This window comes from Heptranchias perlo, chromosome 35 (assembly GCF_035084215.1).
Source record: "Heptranchias perlo isolate sHepPer1 chromosome 35, sHepPer1.hap1, whole genome shotgun sequence".
In the NCBI taxonomy this organism is placed as follows: Eukaryota; Metazoa; Chordata; class Chondrichthyes; order Hexanchiformes; family Hexanchidae; genus Heptranchias; species Heptranchias perlo.
This window is the reverse complement of record NC_090359.1, coordinates 14010778-14030876: the sequence shown is the minus strand read 5'-3', so window position 1 is coordinate 14030876 and position 20099 is coordinate 14010778. Positions and strand designations below refer to the sequence as shown.

Sequence of the window (20099 nt, the reverse complement as noted above, 5' to 3'; positions counted from 1 at the left end):
TGAGGTGCCAATCAAGCAGGCTGTTTTGTCCTGGATGGTGTCGAGTTTCTTGAGTGTTGTTGGAGCTGCACTCATCCAGGCAAGTGGCGAGTATTTCTTCACACTCCTGACTAGTGCCTTGTTGATGGTGGAAAGGCTTTGGGGAGTCAGGAGGTGAGTCAGTCGCCGCAGAATACCCAGCCTCTGATCTGCTCCTGTAGCCACAGTATTTATGTGGCTTCACCAGTTAAGTTTCCGGTGAATGGTGACACCCAGGATGTTGATGGTGGGCGATTCGGCAACAGTAATGAAATTAAATGTCAAGGGGAAGTGGTTGGACTCTCTCTTGGAGATGATCATTGCCTGTCACTTGTCTGGCGTGAATGTTAATTGCCACTTATCCGCCCAAGCCTGGATGTTGTCCAGGTTTTGCTGCATGTGAGAACGGACTGTTTCATTATCTGAGGGGTTGTGAATGAAACTGAACACAGTGCAATCAGTAGCGAACACCCCACTTCTGACCATATGATGGAGTGAATGTCATTGATGAAGCAGCTGAAGATGGTTGGGCCTAGGACACTGCCCTGAGGAACTCCTGCAGCGATGTCCTGGGGCTGAGATGATTGGCCTCCAACAATCACTATCATCTTCCTCTGTGCTAGCTATGACGCCAGCCACTGGAGAGTTTTGTCTCTGATTCACATTTACTTCAATTTTATTAGGGCTCCTTGATGCCACACTCGGTCAAAAGCTGCCTTGGTGTCAAGGGCAATCACTCTCACCTCAAGTTTGGCATTCAGCTCTTTTGTCCATGTTTGGACCAAGGCCGTAATGAAGTCTGGAGCCGAGTGATCCTGGTGGAACCAAAACTGAGCATCGGTGAGAAGGTGATTCGTGAGTAAATGCTGCTTGATAACACTGTCGACGACACCTTCCATCACTCTGCTGATCTTTGAGAGTAGACTGATGGGGCGGTTATTGGATGAATTGGATTTCTCCTGTTTTTTGTGGACAGGACATACCTGGGCAATTAACCACTTTGTTGGGTAGATGCCAGTGTTGTAGCTGTACTGGAACAGCTTGGCTAGAGGCGCATCTAGTTCTGGAACACAAGTCTCCAGCACTACAGCTGGGATTTTGTGAGGGCCCTTTGCCTTTGCTGAATCCAATGCGCTCAGCCGTTTCTTGATATCACGTGGGGTGAATCGAATTAGCTGAAGACTGGCTTCTGTGATGGTGGGAATCTCAGGAGGAGACCGAGAAGGATCATCCATTTGGCACTTCCGGCTGAAGATGGTTGCAAACACTTCAGCCTTGTCTTTTGCACTCACGTGCTGGGCTCTGCCATCATTGAGGATGATTGTCCATCACCATTCAGGACTGGATGTGGCAGGACTGCAGAGCTTTGATCTGCTCCGTTGGTTGTGGGATTGCTTAGCTGTGCTCTCCAGCATGCTACTTCTGTTGTTTGGCTTGCATGTAGTCCTGTGTTGTAGGACAATTGTCGCTTCACCAGGTTGACACCTCATTTTAGGTACTCCTGGTGCTGCTCCTGACACGCTCTTCCACACCCCTCATTGAACCAGGGTTGATCCATTGGCTTGTTGGTAATGGTAGGGTGAGGTATATGCCGGGCCATGAGGTTACAGATTGTGGTGGAATACAATTCAGCTGCTGCTGTTGGCCCACAGCACCATATGGATGCCCAGTTTGGAGTTGCATAGATCTGTTCTGAATCTATCTCATTGAGCACGGCCACCACACAATATGCTGGACAGTGTGAAGTCGGAATTTCGTCTCCATAAGGACTATGCAGTGGTCGGTCCAACCAATGCTGTCATGGGCAGATGCATCTGCGACAGGTAGATTGATGTGGACGAAGTCCAAAAGGTTTTTCCCTCATGTTTGTTCTCTCACCACCTGCCACAATCCCAGTATGGCAGTTATGTCCTTCAGGACTCGGCCAGCAGTGGTGCTACCGAACCACTCTTGGTGATGGACAGTGAGGTTTCCCCAATCAGAGTACATCCGGTACACTTGCTACCCTCACTGCTTCCTCCAAGTGGTGCTCAACAGGGAGGAGTAACGATTCATCAGCTGAGGGAGGTCGGTAAGTGGGAATCAGCAGGAGGTTTCCTTCCCCTTGTTTGACCTGAAACCATGACATTTCATGGTGTCCAGAGTCAACTGTTGCGGACTGTCACGGCCACTCCCTCCTGACTGTATACCACTGTGCTGCCACCTCTGGTGGGTCAGGACATACCCAGGGATAATGATGGAGGAGTCTCGGGCTTTGGCTGAAAGGCATGATTCTGTGAGTGTCGCTATTTCAGGCTGTTGCTTGACCAATCTCTGGGACAGCTGTCCCAATTTTGGCACAAGTCCCCTAATGTTCGTGAGGTGAACTTCGTAGGGTCGACTGTGCTTGGATTGCCTGAGCCTTGTTCGGTGCGTGTGGCCCGTATTGTTTTATTCTTATTACGTAGCGGGATTGTGCAACTGAGTCGCTTGTTCGGCCATTTCAGAGAACTGTTAAGAATCAACCTCATTGCTATTGGTCTGAGGACGGCATGTTTCCTTCCCTCAGGGGGGCATTAGTGAACCAGAGGGGTTTCTATGACAATCCGGTATGTTCATGGTTACCATTTCTGACAGTAGCTTTTCAGTCCAGATTTTATTTAAATAACTGATTTTAAATTCCCCAGCTCCTGTGGTGGAGATTTGAACTCATGACTCCCGATTATTAGTCCGGGCCTACTGGATTACTCGTCCAGTAACATAATCACTATGCGACCGTACCCTTTCCCTTGGGCTTAAGGGAGAGGAGACGAGAGCTGTACCAGGGTGGCCGAACAGTGTGAGAGAGAGTAATGGTTTTAACGAGGACAACCGCATCAAAAGTGGAGGTGAGAGTGTGATTGAGCAGATCGGTAGCTGCAGAAATGTCGTGGTGAATGGAGGGCCAAAGGCTGGACAGTTGGGACTTTGAAATTGTGATTGTAAGTGACTTGGGGGGAGGGGTTTTTTGATGGGCGAACACAGAAGGAAGTGGGTTTTGGAGGGGGAAGGGGGATGTGGGTACAGAGGGATACAAGGAAGTGATCAGGGATGACCTTTTCCATGAGTATAGTGATGAGTATCTTCGCCTGTCACGTGGAAAGACAGGGGTTCAATTCCTCCGACGGGGCGATTAAACTTTCTGCCTTCAAAAGCTTCACTTTCATTTATCTGCAATATTGGATGCAGGAAATACAGAGCAAAACTGACTTGGAGTTTCTCACTTGCCACAATTTAATTTCACTGATATTCCAACGGTTTTAAAATCTGCTCTCTGTCACTCTTCACCTCAATGTCAGAACCACAATAATGAGGAAGAAATGAAACGCACAATCTCACCGTGAATAACATCAACAACAACTTGCATTTATATCGAGCCTTTAAGGTAGTGAAATGTCCCAAGGCGCTTCAAAGGAGCGATTTTCAAACAAAATTTGACACCGAGCCACGTAAGGAGATATTAGGACAGGTGACCAAAAGCTCGGTCAAACAGGCAGGTTTTAAGGAGTGTCTTAAAGGAGGATGTGAAAGGTGCTATATGAATGCAAGTTCTTTGTTTCTCACAGGGGGCCGTGTCTTGTTCCTCGTCTCATTGAGATCTCAGTTAATTGGTCTGTTCTCTCCACAGATGGGGCCCGACTCGCTGAGTGTTTCTAGAATGTTGTGAGTGACTCGGGTTTTAGAGTAAATGATAAAAGGACTGTCGTCAAACACTAGGCCATGAGCTGCTGCCCAGCTGCTGAGTGACCTGTCGGGACATTGTTGCTTGCTTCCCTTCAGCTTGTGGTTCTGGATTTTTGGTGCACTGTCCCTTTAAGAGCTGTGGTCTGCCTGCAGCGGTCAGACAAGTCGCAAAGGCTCCCAGAACTATGCTTGGCTCTGTCTTTCACTGAGGTGCAGAGATCAGCCAGACTTTAACGTAAATTCCACCAGCTGGCAGAAAAGAGTGAGTAACAACTCGTTTGAGCCCAGAGTGTGAGTTGCGGCCAATAATAAAGATGTGAAAAATTATCTTATAAGAACAGAAGTGGGTCATTCAGCCCCTCAATCCTGTGCCGCCATTCAGTCAGATCATGGCTGATCTGTACCTCAACTCCAATTCCCCGCCTTTGATCCATATCCCTTGATATCTTCATTGAACAAAAATCTATCAATCTCAGTCTCAAAAATCATTTTGAGTTAACTACCGTTAGCCAGAAAGAGAGGAAATCAGGAAGAAAATGGAGTTCCAGAGAAAGAGGGAATAAAAGAGGTAGATTAACAGAGAGAGAAATTTGGGAGTCAAGTAAAAGGAGTGTGTGTGAGGGAGAGAGGCCTGGACATTGAGAGAGACAGAAAGAGGGGGAATGAGTGAAACAAGGTGACAAGGACTGTGCTAAATTACATCGTAGGGTGACAGGGAATAGCAGGACCGGCCTGGGAATGGGAGTACAGAAGATTCAAGTAAAAATGTTACATTGGTGAACTGGGTTTCGATATTACATACACTGTGTGCTGTTGGTTTCAATCTTCATGTAATTTATTAAACTTAGAAATTGTGACTCTGTCATTGTACAATTCATTGTTCCAAAAGGTTACTCAGCTGGTCGATGTGTAATGTTCTGTCACCTTAATGAGTGTGATAGTCAAAGGTCAGATGGGACCAAAACTTATTTGTTCAGGAGTCTGTAAGTAATATGTGATGTCAGTCGGGATGCGACCTAATTGTCCCATTCGGGGTTTATTTACACTATAAGTATCTCGCTGTTTTAACTTCGTTACCTGACTATCGCAGTTCACATACCTCTTTATAGCACCGAAAGACATTGTCTCCACAGAGAAATGCGTTTGTCGCGATTTACGGAGATAGAATTCATTTATTATCCTGTTCTGGCAGCAATTGGAGTACCTGGTAAGTCATTATCAGCACGTCCGGTGTAAATAACAGAATGTTTAACTATATTGCTGTTTGTGCTCTGAGCCTGGTAAATGTGGAATGTTATTCTTCACCGTTTTGTGATACAGTTAAAACTTCCATCCTTGTCCCATTGGTCAATGCACCGAGTAACTCACCCTCGCTCTGTGCTGAACTGTCGAGTCTGGGGTCGAAATGTGTCCTTGGTGCTCCCTGGCCAGGCAGGGGTAAAACAGGCAGGGCGCACAGTCCTGAGTGTAATCCACTGCCTCCTGGTGAAAGCGCGCCTGTTGTGGAGATCGGGTGAGGAAGGACCGGGTGAGATTGTCGTGTTTCCCGAGGACCGATCGCCTGGGGTTCCGGAGAGCAAATTGCGGCTGTGTATCCCGGCATGAGTCAGTGTCTTCAGGATAGAAGGAGCGGGAACAAACGGAATACGCATCAGATAAATAAAACATGTGACAGAAACCGTCCTCCTCACTCGAAGGTACAATCTTGTGTTCCCGTCAAATGTTCCTCTCAGATCATAATTATATTTCAGCAAAATGGCTTCACAGGACTTTTGATGTATTTGATGTTTAAAGTATTGTTTGGACTAGTTGAATGACGATGACTGTATACTTCAGTCCATGTGTGTTATTGTGGAGAGTGGGGAAACCAGTCTTGACACTGGTTCGGGAGGGGGATTAACTGGAGACCATGAGTGAGAGTTGGCGGTGATTTGTTCTTATACCGCGCGGCTCCTGGGATCGATCTCTTATTCCGAGGATCCGACTGTCCTTTGTTTTTCTCACGCCTTGTGCTGAGATATAAAGACTGGACCTGGTTATAACTGGAGCACGTTACAGAATTAAATTCCTTGACATATTGTGTCATGATGCATTCACAATACTCCACTGGAAACCTCATCTAATTAATTACTGAAAGATGACGGGCAGCAACTCAATACCAGGCTCGTGTTTTCAATGTATTTTCTAAAATCAAAGTCTCTGGTATTGTGTGGGTCAAATCATTCGGTTTTCCCCCCGTATTACGATTTAAGCCAAATCCAGAGTCACCTTGTCTGTATTTCCTGATTTAACTCGTCTTGTCGCCTTTCACTTTCATAGTTGGTGACGTTCTGCCCCGCGGACCTCCCAGTGTCGGAATCGACAAAATAAACTTAATCTCAAGGATCACAAGTGAGGACTCAGCTGTTGGGTGAGGGATCCCGGGGCCACCGTCACCCGAAAGGAACCTCCCAGAATGAGCTGCTCCTTCGGACCAGGAGGCAGAAGCCAAGGGGAAAAACCAATAAATAAACACAATCATAGCCCATGTACATCGGTTAAACTGAGAGCTCATTGATCAGCCCGGTTAGTGATTTCACTGTTTCTGTCTCTCTCTTTCTCTCAGTGAACTTGCTGGCGATTGTGATCCTGTCCCGTGGAAAGTGCGGTCTCTCCAAATGTATCACTCGCTACCTGGTGGCCATGGCGACGGCGGATCTCCTGGTGATTGTCTGTAATGTGATCTTATATCGGATTGCTCATCTTTATTGGCGGGACACTTTCCTGCTCTACACTCCTGTTTGCAGATTCATTCTCTTCCTGGCTCCTACTGCCACAGACAGTTCTGTTTGGTTAACGGTCGCTTTTACCTTTGATCGTTTTGTAGCCATTAGTTGTCAGAAGCTGAAAACAAAATATTGCACCGAGAAAACTTCACTTGTGATTATCGTGACTTTGAGCGCGCTGTTCGGTTTAAAGAATATTCCCCGGCCCTTCGTGTATATTCATTACCCTACTGTTAACAATATACCACGGGGTTGCCTTGTATCATCACAGTTTTATATTCTACCCACATGGATCGCATTTTCTTGGATTGAACAGCTGTTAACCCCGTTGCTTCCATTCTGTTTGATTTTATTGTTTAATGCTCTCACCGTCAGACGCATTTTAGTGGCCAGTCGGGCCCGAAGGAGCCTCCGGGACCTCAGCAATGGTGAGAATGACAAGGACCCTGAGATGAAGAACCGCAGAAGGTCCATCGTTTTACTTTTTGCCATATCCGGCAGTTTTATCCTGCTCTGGATGACAACGGTCGTATATTTTTTATATTATCGAATTTCAGGTGTCTTTAACCGCCGATCTTTGTTTAACCCTTTTGCAACCTTCGAACAAGCGGGAATTCTGCTTCAGCTTCTGAGTTCCTGCACGAACACGGCCATTTACACAGTGACCCAGAGTAAGTTCAGAGAGGAGCTGCTCAATGTGATTAAATATCCGTTTACTCTAATGGTAAATTGGTCAAATGAGGAAAATGGCTGAAGTGAAGCTGGAACTGACTTCCCAACATCACAACTCAATTCCAGATCACAATTATCACCTCAATTTACCAAAGGGACTCAGCATCAGGGCCAACGATATCTCCTTTAAACACATTTCTTCTCAAAAGTTAGATCAAAATTTAATTTTACAGCAGCCGACAAAAAATGAGCAAAAGCAACAGACAGTAACATTATCAAAACATGTTCCTGTATTCAGATCATTTTTTAAACACGTCCTCAGGGAGTCTGACCCGAAATGTAATTGTCCGGAGGAAGGGCTGTGAATTAGCGACTGGATATTAGTATCCACCGGACCGGACTAATAATCGAGCCCCGCCTACAGCATCTGTGGGGTTAATTCTCTCTTTTAACTATTTCTGGGCCCCCTTAAAACATTCCTGTAACTCCGTGTCTGTGATATTTTAACAGCCGTTGGTCCTCAATAGTCTGGGAATCACTGATGGGTTTTTTTTCTGCCTTCTCCCGGATTCAGGAGGCAGGCAAGGGCTGTCGTTTTGCTCTGCTCAGACCTCCACTCAGCTCGGTTCTGAAGTGTTTACTGGAAGTGCAGTCAGAATGACGCTTGATTTTTTTTGAGTTTTTTTGTGTTTTTAGGCCTCCCTTTTACAAGAAGCGGGGTTTAGGGTGAGTTCCTGTGCAGAAAAACCAAAAAACCCAAAATAAGCGTCAAATTTAAATTTTATTATATCGGTCCAGGATGCACTCCAGCCCCTGCGGTGCCCCCCGGTCGCGGAAAGCCCCAAGCGAACCGGCAGACACCGCGTGCCCCATCTCCAGGGCCACCCAGGCGCGGAGTATTCTGCAAAAGAGAGGCCGACAGTTGGAGCGACCGCCCCCACGGGCCCCGTCTAACCTGGACCTGTGGATGGCCACCTTGGACAGGCCCACGAGGAGATCCTCCGACTGACCCACCCTCCTCCTCACCCGGTGGCCAAAGATGAGGAGCGTGGGACTGAAGCGCAGCCAGAAGTTGTGGAGCAGCCCCTTTAAATAGTGGAACAGGGGCTGCAACCTCTCACACTCCTTGTGGACATGAAACACGGAATCATTCAGGCGCAGAAGGTCTGTTGATGTTTCAAAACAGGCGTTAAGTCTTTTTTTAAAAATCAGGCCAATGACTCAGTTAGAATAGTCGATGGAGGAATTTCACAGGAGTAGATGAAGTTTCCGTCACTCAGAAGGGATTAACAGAGAGTAAAGCCGGGTTAGCTGGAGGCACTGCCGCAGAAGGGGAATCGAGGAATGAGTGAATGCACAGAAGGCCAGTGTTGGAGGATCAAAGAGTGTGGGACATGGAGATGGAGGCGTTTGCAGAGGTAGGACAGGCAAACCTTGGAGGGACTTATAGGGAATGTGTTGAGGGTCAGGAAACCAAAGGAAGTCAATGAGATCTGATCAGTGGAGCAATGGGAGGGCGGGGTATGGGGATCGGCAGGGAGGTGATCGAAGAGGAGGAGTCCAGAGATAATGCTCAAAGGAAGAGATGTTGACAAAGCAGGAAGGGGTGAGGCCAATGTGTGTTTGGAAGAAATCCACGGCAACACCACAGAGGTTAGGGGGAGAAGGTGAATTGTACAGACAGGCAGTGAGGATTCAGAAAGTACCTTGTATGACAGTGTTACCACTCATCAGACAAGTTTCAGTCAGAAAGAGAAAGAGACAGTGAAAGGGGAAAACGCCAAATACAGGGTCAGGGACGCACGGGGAGACAGGGTCAGGGACACACGGGGAGACGGGGTCAGGGACATAGATTTTTTTTAAAAATAAACATGGCTCAAGTAGACAGCAAGTTGTACAAAGGGCGTTATCACTGATATATGAATAACCCTCTTTGTAACTAAGTGACAAATTTCAGGAGTTTGTTGGATCCCTTTTGTACAATGTGTGACTTTGCCAGTGAGGGGTTGGACTGTGTAAGAAATCTCCATGTGCTGTGTTAATAAAACTCTGGTCCTGGTGTCACTGGGGATCTGCTCTCTCTTTACTGTAAGAAATCTCCATTAAATGAATAATCTGTGAATCTAAATAGCTGAGATCATCTTAAAGAATGGCTGACCTGCAGCATGAACACAGCTGTCCGTGGGCCTGTCTCTCTGTCTCCCACCTTCCCGTTCGAGTCTCTATCTCTCTCTCTGACACGGTCTGTATCTGTCTTCATCCCTCTCTATCTCCCATTGCCTATCTCACTATTCCTGTTGCCCTGCTTATTTGCCTCCAACTCCTTGCACACTGGTGTATCTCTCTTCCTCCCTGTCCCTTTCACTCGATCCGCACCCCTCTCTACCTTGCTCCCCATCTCCCATTCTCTCCCAACCGAGTTCTCACCTCTGAGTCCACCTCACTGTTTCCCTACCCCTCACTCTCTCACTTCCTTTTCATCCCTCTCTATCATCCCCATCAATCGCTCTTTACCCTCTCTCTTCCCTCCCACTCTGTCCCTATCCACTTTCTCTCTGTGCCTGGCTCTGTTCTCTGCAATTTTGCAGAACCGTTTTCTACACAATCCCCTCATTTTGCCCCGTTCCTGGATCTCTCTGTCTGCCGTCCACCCCTCTCTGTTTAAGTTGCTCCCTTTCTTTATCCACCCTCCCTCTCTCTGCATATTCCATTTCTCTGTCTCTCCACATCCCTCCCTCTCACTACCCATCTCTCTCTATGTATTCCATTTCTCTGCCTTCAACTGCAGCTGCCACCTATTTGTTCACTCCACTCCATGGTTGATGTTCAGAGATAATGAGGGTGATTTTAAAACGGAGCCGGGAAAGGGGTGGGGGTCAATTTGAGGTCAGGAAACCCATTAGTACGGGTTTCCGTGACATCCTTAAGATTTTGACGGAAGGACATCTTTTATTTTTTTTGTTTCCCGTCTGACTGACCGGTTGATTGACAGGCTCGTCTCAGTGGGACGGGAAACCAGCCAGGGAGAGGACGTCTTCAGGTAAGTCTTTGTTTGCATGGATGGGGGGCACGGGTGAGCACGGGGCATAGATGGGCATAGGTGGGCACGGGGGTCGCTAGTCATGTGGGATGGGATCGGGGGTCATTGCAGGGGTCAGCAATCATTGAGGGGAATGTCGGGGGTCGGAGGGGGAGGATCGGGGGAGGGGGTCCGGGATCGGGGGAGGGGTGTCGGTGCAGGTAGGCTTGTTGGGCCTGGGGGAAGCACTCCTGCTCCTCAGGGCCCACAAGCTGTGCCTTTCCAGGCACCTGCCTGTTACTCTCGGGCCTTCTCACCTCCTTTCACGAGGAGTAAAACAGAAGGCCCAGGAATCCTGGCCACCCAGGGTGGAAATCGGGAATTAGTAAAAAATGGATGCCTGAAGCCTCCTTGAAAGGTTATGAGGCCCGACCCGCCCCCTGGGAGCGGGTTGGTCGCCCGCCCCTGTGAAAACGGGAAATGGGCGGGTTGGAGGCAGGTCTGAAATGGTGGCAATTTTCAATGCACCCCCACCCCCAACCCACCCGTTCTTTACTTTTAAAATCGAGCCCTATATTTTCAGGCTGGTGATACATCAACACAAGTTGCTCAGTTTCCATTAAACTTTGTGGACAGTCAGTTGCAATTTTACTCACAGGGCCTAGGTTCATTATTCATGAACTAAGCAAAGATATGCTCTGCATATTAGAAGATTAAATTAGTGAAGTTTTGTTACTATTATTATTAATTCTATCAAACCCTCTCATAACCTTAAAGATCTCCATCAGGTCACCTCTCAGTCTTCTCTTTTCTGGAGAAAAGAGCCCCAGCCTGTTCAATCTTTCCTGTTAAGCATAACCTCTCGGTTTTGGTATCATCCTCGTAAATCTTTTTTTCACCTACTCTATAGAGTGCCTCTATATTCTTTTTATAATATGGAGACCAGAACTGTTCACAGTACTCCAAGTGTGGTCCAACCAAGGTTCCATACAAGTTTAACATAACTTCTCTGCTTTTCAATTCTATCCCTCTGGAAATGAACCCCAGTGTTGGTTTGCTTTTTTAATGGCCTTATTAACCTGTGTCGTTACTTTTAGTGATTTGTGTATCTGTACCCCGAGACGCCTCTGCTCCTTTACCCCATTATTGAAGCAGTGGCCCACTTATTCTTCCCATCATAATTTAAAACCTCACACTTATCTATATTGAGATTCATTTGCCAGTTACACACCCATTGTGCAAATTTATTTATATCTTCCTGTATTGTGTCGCACTCCTCCTCAGTATTAACTATACCCCCCAGTTTGGAGTTGTCCGCAAATTTTGAAATTATACTTCCAATTCCCAAGTCCAAATCGTTTATATAAATGGTGAAGACAGTGGTCCCAGCACCAATCCCTGTGATTCACCACTCAGACCTTTTGCCAGTCTGAGTAACTACCTTTAACACTTACTCTCTGTTTTCTGTTTTGTACCCAGCTTGCTATTAATTCTGCTCTTTGTCCCCTGACTCCACCTGCTCTGATCTTATCTGAGTGAGATCATTAATTAAACACAATATTTGCAGTGGGCCCATTCCCAGTAAATAATGGATTGATGCTGCCCAGACTGTTTAATGTGGGATCCTTACAAGTAGCAGGTAGAACAGATTTGCCTCCTGTCAGTGTGGGCTGTGTCCAAACACAGGCATTAGAGGCTGAAATTACCAACATCCAGCCCACGGGAACCCACAGACACCTCCATAAGAACAGAAACTCGCACAGTAATAGTATAAAATACAACAAGAGAAATGGATTGTGTGTCACAACAAACTGTTGGGGCACAGAAGTACGTGATGTGGATACAACATTAACAATCCTTCGTGTTCGATTGGAAGGATTTCCCCATTGTGCAGCGATGAGGTGTTCTGCCAAAGTCATTTGGCAGAATACCTCATCGCCAGAGCTTTCAAACAAGCACCAAGACGTAGTTTGGCTGGTGGTGAAAAGGGCCCTTCCCATCAGATCCTTCATGCACTCCCGACCTCTCAGTGCCAACGTGCGCTGTCCCCGAGGAAGCTGCGGTGGAGACAAGACCGTCACCCATCTCCTCCTGGAATGTCCCTTTGCAAAGACGATCTGGAGAGAGATGCAGTGGTATCTGTCCAGGTTCATACATACAAATTAAGAGCAGGAGTAGGCCATTCAGCCCCTCGAGCCTGCTCTGCCATTTGATAAGGTCATGGTTGATCTGATTGTGATCTCAACCGTAGTTTCCCATTTACCTATGATAACCTTTGACTCCCTTGTTAATCAGGAATCTATCCAACTTAGCCTTAAAAATATTCAATGACCCTGCCTCCACTGCTCTCCGGGGAAGGGAGTTCCACAGACTCACGACCCTCAGAGAAAAAATTCTCCTCATCTCCATCTTAAATGGGAGACCCCTTACTTTTAAACTGTGGCCCCTGGTTCTAGTTTCTCCCTCAAGGGAGCAGTTCTGTAACACATGATTCTGTGCTTTTGGGCTATTCCCAGGGAAGCATTCCGAGACAGATATCAACTGCTGCCGGAAGACCATCAACTCGGTGAAAGATGCCATTTGGTCTGCCCGAAACTTGCTGGTCTTCCAGTGCAAGGAGCTGTCCTCGACCGAGTGTTTTTCAACTGCCACATTCCAAGGTCCAGGACTACGTGCTCAGGGATGCACTGAAGCTGGGTGCGGCCGCCGCAAAGGCTCTGTGGGGAAAGGCTATCGTTTAGAGCTCTCCCGCAATTGTAAACCGAGGGGCTGCAATCAGGGAAAACCCACCTCGGGCAGAATGTAAAATACAAATTTATGTAATGAATCGTAATGTACTGCAATGAATCTGTAATCAATAAGCTTATTGATTGTAATGCAATAAGGCACCCTAGAGTGTCATGAACTGTAATTATGAACAATGTGTAACTGTATTGTTGGAATCATAATTGAACTGTACTTTATGTATCTTGCAAATTGTATAATCTGTATTGTGTATGTTTGAAATGTGATGACAACTGTATTGCAAGTAGTGTTACAAATTTTATGAATAAAGTATATTTTTTGAAAAAAAAATCTGTTCTTATCAGTTTAATATCTGATACGTCCCTTATCTGGGGACCGTATATTAATTTGATTTTTGGAACAGGGAGATGGAATAGGGGCTTGCTCCGTCCACTCCACGCATTGACCCAGTATTGCAGTGTCTCTGGGAACGGTGCACCTCCCTGTGGGGAGATATTCAAAATGAAAAACAGGTTTTTCCAGTGTCTCTGTATGTATTATTACTGAGAATAAAGTTGATATTTTGTACTTAAAAAAAAATGTGGAATAAATCCTCAATTAAAGCTGTGAAGATTAACTAGATAAATATTGAGGTGGAAATGATATTGAAGATTTCCAAACTGAACCTGAAACCTAAACTGACCAGAATTACAAAGTGACCCAGAACCCCAATCTTCTGTAGACACTTGCACGACAAGGCAAACACACAATGTTACAATCCAAAACTGACACTGAAACATAACTTGACCTAAATCCCCAAACTAACCCTTAATCAGACACTGAACCATTTCCCCAAACTGAAGCAGAACCAGAGCGAGTCACAAACCTAAACTTAACCAGAACCCAACAATGACTCTGAACAAAACAAGCAACAACTCTCAATCTGATCCTCAAACCTAAACAACACGGTGCCCAACACTGGAAGACCCTAAACTCACATACAAACCTCAAATAAACCAGGAACTGTAAAATGACCCAGAGACACAAACCCTACCTGAACCCAAACTAAACTGAATTGAACATGAATGCCCAAACTTCTGAACAACCTCAACTTGATCTGGAACATAAAAGTGCCCTGGAATCCTGAACATACACAGAACTCCCTGTGAACAAGAGCCCTCTGCCCTTCTTGAGACCCTCTGATCCAAAGTACTTTAGAGACCAAAAACACTAAACTGCACAAAACCCTAAATCAGCTCACGAACCCCGAGTGACCCAGAAACTTAAACTGACCTGGAACCCGAAACTGATCCAGAATCCCAAAAGTGACAGGTACCCTAAACTGACCATCAACGAAATACTGAGTCAGAACCTGAAAATGATCCAGAATCTTACATTCAACATAACTACAAAGTAACCCACAATTCTAAACTCACATTAAGCCCCAAATTAATATGTAAATTGAAATGACTGGATACCCTAAACATGCCAAAACCCAGTGATCCAGAGCCCTAAATCGAAGATAAAACCCTAAACCTGTACCGAAACATAAACTGACCCAGACCCTCATACTGACACTTTCCGTAGCCTAAATTGTTGCAGTTCCAAAGGAACTCGAGTCAATCCAAGAGCTCCGGTCCTCTGGATTTCCCTCTCAGAGTGGAAGAACGTTAAACTGTTCCAGAATCCTAAACTGACCTGGAACCCGGAACCAAAGCAAAACTGCAACCAACTCAGAATCACAGGCTGATCTAAACCCTAAACTGATCCATTATCCTGAACGGACTCAGAATATTAAAATACAGCAAACCCAAAGCAGACCCGAAACACCAAGCAGACCTGGAAACCCGACCTGGCCCAGAACCCTAGCTGACTCCACTGGTTCACTTGTTAGTTCTGTCGTTTGTTTCAGGCTCTTCTGCTGTTTTTGAGATATGATGTAATGTTAGGGATCATCGAGATCAGTCTGTGAGTATCAGTCTTTGCCGGGGTCCTGTGGAATATTTTGCAGTGCTGGGTGTTTTTGGATGTGTGGAGAATGTTAGTCTTGAGGGTCCTGAGTTAATTGGAGCTCTTATGGTCAGTTTGTGTGCAGCATGTTACTACCAGATACTGAGCCAGAAACTCAAAACAACACAGAATCTCAAATTGACCAAACTAACCCAGAATATAAAACTGAACTGGGACCCTGAACCAATCCCAATTCTAAAGTGACCAACTCGTGTAAAATGAATTATAAACATAAAGAAAAGCGAAGAACCCAAATTTGTGTTGAAACTGAAAACAAGCCCAGAATCCAAGATTGAACCAAAGTCTTACACTGATTCATCAGCCTAAAAATATTCAACGCACGAAACATATCTCGAACCCAGAATGAACCCACATGACGAGGCTGACACCGAAGGCTGAGCGTCAGAGATTTCTACAATCCCTCAGTGTTGGCATCAGTCTGGGCGTGTTGAGACATCAGAGATCGTTGTCTATGTTTGTTGTTCTGTGTCAGTTTGTGGGTGTTGTGGTTTGGGGTTTCTCTGCTCAGTATTGGGGTAATGTGCACTGTTTAAGGTCCGTTTACAGATGCTGTGGTTTGCTGTGACAGTGCAGTTATCATTTTACAGGATGCAGAAGCCCAATGTGTGATGCGATCGTTAGCTTTGGGTGTTTGATCAATGTGTGGATGGTGAGGTAAGTGTGTGGGGGCTGGGTCAGTTTCTGGGTATTGTGTTTTTTTTGCGGATGATGTGATCGGTTTGGGGCATATTGTGGACAGCTTTAGGATGCTGACTCATTTGGGGAGATGGGATAGTCAGTCATTGAACACTGCCTCAGTTATGGTCCCTGAACCCAGTTTGCAGTACCAGAGTCAGTTTCAGGGTGCTGTGGTCAGTTTCAGAGATACATGGTATTAGCTTGAGGTGCTGTATTAGCTTGAGGTGCTGGGCCAGTTAGAGGTACTGTACTACTTGAAGAGCTAGGTTAGGTTAAGGTGCTGGACTAACTTGAGGTGCTAGGTTAGCTTGAGGTATTGGATTAGTTTGGAGGCTGTATTATTTTGAAGTATTAGGTTATTTTGAGGTTCTGGGCTGGTCTGAGGTGCTGTTTTTGCTTGAGGTATTAGATTATGTTGAGGTGCTGGATTACTTAGGGCAGCAGCTTAAGTTTGAGGTAATCTATTTACTGCAAGTGCAGTTTTAGCTTAAGTTACTGGGTTAGTTGGAGGTGCTGTATTGGATTGAGCTGCTGGGATAGTTTCAGCTTTTGTAAATGTCTGAGGTTCTTGATCAGTATGTTTCCAGCCTAACGAGGAAGGAAGCAGTGCTGGATCTAGTTCTGGGGAATGAAGTGGAGCAAGTTTCAATGGGAGAGTGTTTTGGAAACAGTGATCACAATATGATTAGGTTTAGAGTAATTATGGAAAAGTACAAGGACAATGAAAGTTGAAGATACTTAACCGGAAGAGGGTTAAATTCAGTGAGTTGAAAAGGGATCTGGCCCTTATGGAATGGGAACAAAGATTAACAGGTAAAACAGTTAAAGAGCAAAGGGAGGCCTTCAAGGAGGAGATAGTTCAGGTACTTCATCTAAACCTATCAGCATATCCTTCTATTCTTTTCTATGTTTGACTCGTTTATCAATTATCTCCCCTTTTCTATCATAAATGTCTTTACAACATTTTTGATTTCTGCTTCTAATGTCTTATCCATCTTGTTAGTGTCAATATTGAGGCAAAGTAATGATTCCACATTTCTGCCGTTACCTGTGAGTTTACCTTGTGCATCCCTTAGTGGCCCGACCCCTATCATGATCTTCCTTTTGTTATTTATGTGTCTGTAGAATACTTTACTTTTTAAAAAGTATTTTTTGATAATTTAATTTTGTAATTCCTCTTTGCCTTCCGAATAGGTTTTTAAAACTTATTTCCTAACCTCTTCGTATTCCCTTTTGTCATCCTCTTCTTTATTGTCCAGGTGCTGAGTGTATGCCTTTTTCTTTAGTTTCAATTCTGATCTTATCTCTTTATTCATCCATGGTATTTCATTATTAGTGACAGCGTCCGTGGAACAGTATCCCAGTGAGAGACCGTGTCCGTGGAACAGTATCCCAGTGAGTGTCAGTGTCCGTGGAAATGTATCCCAGTGAGAGTCAGTGTCCATGGAACTGTATCCCAGTGAGAGTCAGTGTCCATGGAACTGTATCCCAGTGAGAGTCAGTGTCCATGGAACTGTATCCCAGTGAGTGTCAGTGTCCGTGAAACTGTATCCCAGTGTCAGTGTTCATGGAACTGTTCGCAGAGTGTGTCAGGATCCACAGAATAGTATTCGAGTGACAGACAATGTCCATGGAACTGAGAGAGTAGGTCCTCATGGAACTGTTCCCCAGTGAGAGTCAGGGTGCATGGAACTGTTCCCCAGTGAGAGTCAGGGTGCATAGAACTGTTCCCCAGTGAGAGTCAGGGTCCATAGAACTGTACCCCAGTGAGAGCCAGAGTGCACAGAACTGTACCCCAGTGAGAGTCAGAGTGTACAGAACTGTACCTCAGTGAGAGTAGGTGCCCATGGAAATGTACCCAGTGAGAATCATCGCCCATGGAACTGTACCCCAGTGAGAATCATCGCCCATGGGACTGTACCCCAGTGACTGTCAGGGTCCATGGAACTGTACCCCAGTGACTGTCAGGGTCCATGGAACTGTACCCCAGTGACTGTCAGGGTCCATGGAACTGTACCCCAGTGACTGTCAGGGTCCATGGAACTGTCCCCCAGTGACTGTCAGGGTCCATGGAACTGTCCCCCAGTGACTGTCAGGGTCCATGGAACTGAATCAAGTGAGAGGAAGGGCCCATTGAACTGCACGCTCACCCTCAGGAGTAGATCATTCATTCCCGCAATTCTGTTCTGCCATTCATTTAGATCATGGCTAATCTGTATCTTAACTCTTTTTACCCATCTTGTATATAATGGGCAGCATTTTAGCACCCGCTATCGGGTGCGTTCCTGGCGGGGGGGCCCCGAAAATCGGGAAATCCCGGAGTGGGACCACGCATTTCCGGGTTCCCCACTAACGCGCCGGCGTGCGCGCGCAGCCCCCGCTGGTGGGAATCCCACAGGCAATTATAGCCAGCGGGATGCCACTTGAACGTATTTATTTTGCTTGTTCAGGTCATTAACTGACCTGATTCAGGGATTATGTGAGGAGGGGTGGGATTTTAAAGGAAACTGGGACTGTTTCCCGCACTGGGGGAAACACTCCCAGTTCAAATGGACCTGTTGCAGCTGTCAGCCTGTGGCAGCAGCAAAGGTCCATTTGACAGGTTGGGGGTGGGGGAGACCCTCACCCATTGCAGGAGGCCACTCAGTCACTTGGGACAAAGTTTGGCCTCCACCACCCTCCTCCTGACAACCAAAGTCACCAACTTGCACACTTACCCCGGGGTCCAGAGATATGTACCTACCTTGCGGACCCCCTCAGATGTACATCTTCCGGATGGGGGCCGCCGTAGCTGCAGTCATGACCTCCTCGGAGGGCGAACAGCATCACCAGCCTCACCGTCCACCTCTGACACGTGGAGCTCCACAACAGTGCGCTGTGACACGTCCACCTGTACAGCAGGAGGGAGGGCTACCGCAGAGAGAGATGCGTCGCAGAGGGCACTACCCTCGCCACAGGGTCCACAGACCGAGGCTCAGCTTCCTGGACCTCTCTGAGCAGCAGTGCACACGGAGGCTCAGAGTCACTCGACATGTAGTCGTGGACATCTGCAGCCTCCTTCATGCCAAGCTGCTCCTGGCTGGCCCGAGCACCATCTTCTTACCTGTCGCTGTCAAAGTCACCACTGCCCTCAACAACTTCTCCTCCGCATCCTTCCAGGGTGCAACCGGGGACATCGCTGACGTCTCTCAGCCGTCTGCACAAAAGAGCCCTGCAAATACACCTACACCCACTCTGCAGTGACACAATGGGTGGCATCAGTTGTGGGTCTTCATAGTGATCCTCAGGAAAGGGCATTATTGCACAAACCAGACAAGATTCGCGAAGACATGGCAGCAGTGGTGCCAATATAATCTGTGATGTGAGTTGCTCAGAAATTAAATACAGGTAAACACCATGACAAACCCTCAAACACCCTTGTGCATCCCCTTCATGCTCACGACACGTTTGCCTTACGCTTCCTGCTGCACATATGTGATGCATGCCCTGTGGCTGCAGCACAGGTAGTGGCAGGTTGAGTGAGGCTGACTGTGAAAGAGATGCATGAGAGGGTGAGTATGAGATAGAGCCATGATATTGTATGAGGATTGGGTTGAGTGCTAGTGGCGGGATGAGTACTGGCGAGGTGAGTAGGTGCAGGTAAGATGAGGATGAGGTTTGAGTGGGTATGAGGGGTGATGTGACAGAGTAGTGTTGGCAGTGCAGAAGGAGGTGTGGGGTGGGGGCAGTGATGTGGCAGATGGAGTGTAGGGGAATGAGTAAGTGTACTCACTTTGGCTGACCTACTGAGGTCATTGGAGCGCCTCCTGCACTGTATGCAGGTGGGCGATATGTTGGTGGTGCTGGTGACCTCCTCTGCCACCTCGAGCCAGGCCTTCCTGGTGGCAGAGGCAGGCCGCTTCCTCCCGCCCGTCGGGGGGGCGGGGGGGGGGGGACGATCTCGGTCCTCCCCCTTCACCTCACCCCATGTATTGATACCTGGACTGAGGCATCATTAAACTGGGAGCAGCCTTCCCCCTGGGCTGCTCCATGCTGTAATTTTTTCTATTTGTTGCAGCATGTGTCAGTGGAGGACTGCCCCTTTAAATAGAGCTCCTCCAGCTGACGGATCTGACTGTGCACGCGCAGTCCGCCCGACGGGCAGATCAGCAGTGGGGATCCCGGAAGACCAGGTAAGTGGATCCATTTATGCTACGATCGCGCGGGGAGCTGACTGATTTCACCGGGCGCGTTACCCACGTGCCCGATAGCCCCCCCGCCGAGAATCCGCAGCCCTGGTAACACCGGGCCCAATGTATTTGGATTAGATGTCAATTATCTTCAATCTGTTTTTTTCTGGTTATCAACCCTCCTGTCAGTGGAAACAATTTCTCCTTATTTACTCAAAGGTCAGTTTATTTTTTAAACTTACCTCAGTGTGTCTTGCAGGCTTCTCGACAGGTTCCCCCTGTGGGGTGGCCTCCCTGCTCAGAAGTGGGTTAAATTTCAGG

At 47.0% G+C, this 20099-nt stretch overlaps 1 protein-coding gene, 1 long non-coding RNA gene and 1 pseudogene across 2 annotated transcripts in view; 2 read left to right on the top strand and 1 right to left on the bottom strand.

Annotated features, from left to right (window-relative positions):
- Positions 1–20099, bottom strand: part of LOC137302090 (uncharacterized) — a 48674-nt gene that overhangs the window by 15707 nt on the left and 12868 nt on the right. The gene's annotated exons all lie outside the window — the stretch shown is intronic.
- On the top strand, positions 1747–8111 carry LOC137301963 (probable G-protein coupled receptor 139). Its single transcript, XM_067971681.1, has 3 exons — positions 1747–1841; positions 6282–7209; positions 7956–8111. The coding sequence occupies exons 1-3, from the start codon at positions 1747–1749 to the stop codon at positions 8109–8111; spliced, it is 1179 nt and encodes a 392-aa protein (XP_067827782.1).
- Positions 13233–13404, top strand: LOC137302596 (U2 spliceosomal RNA; annotated as a pseudogene).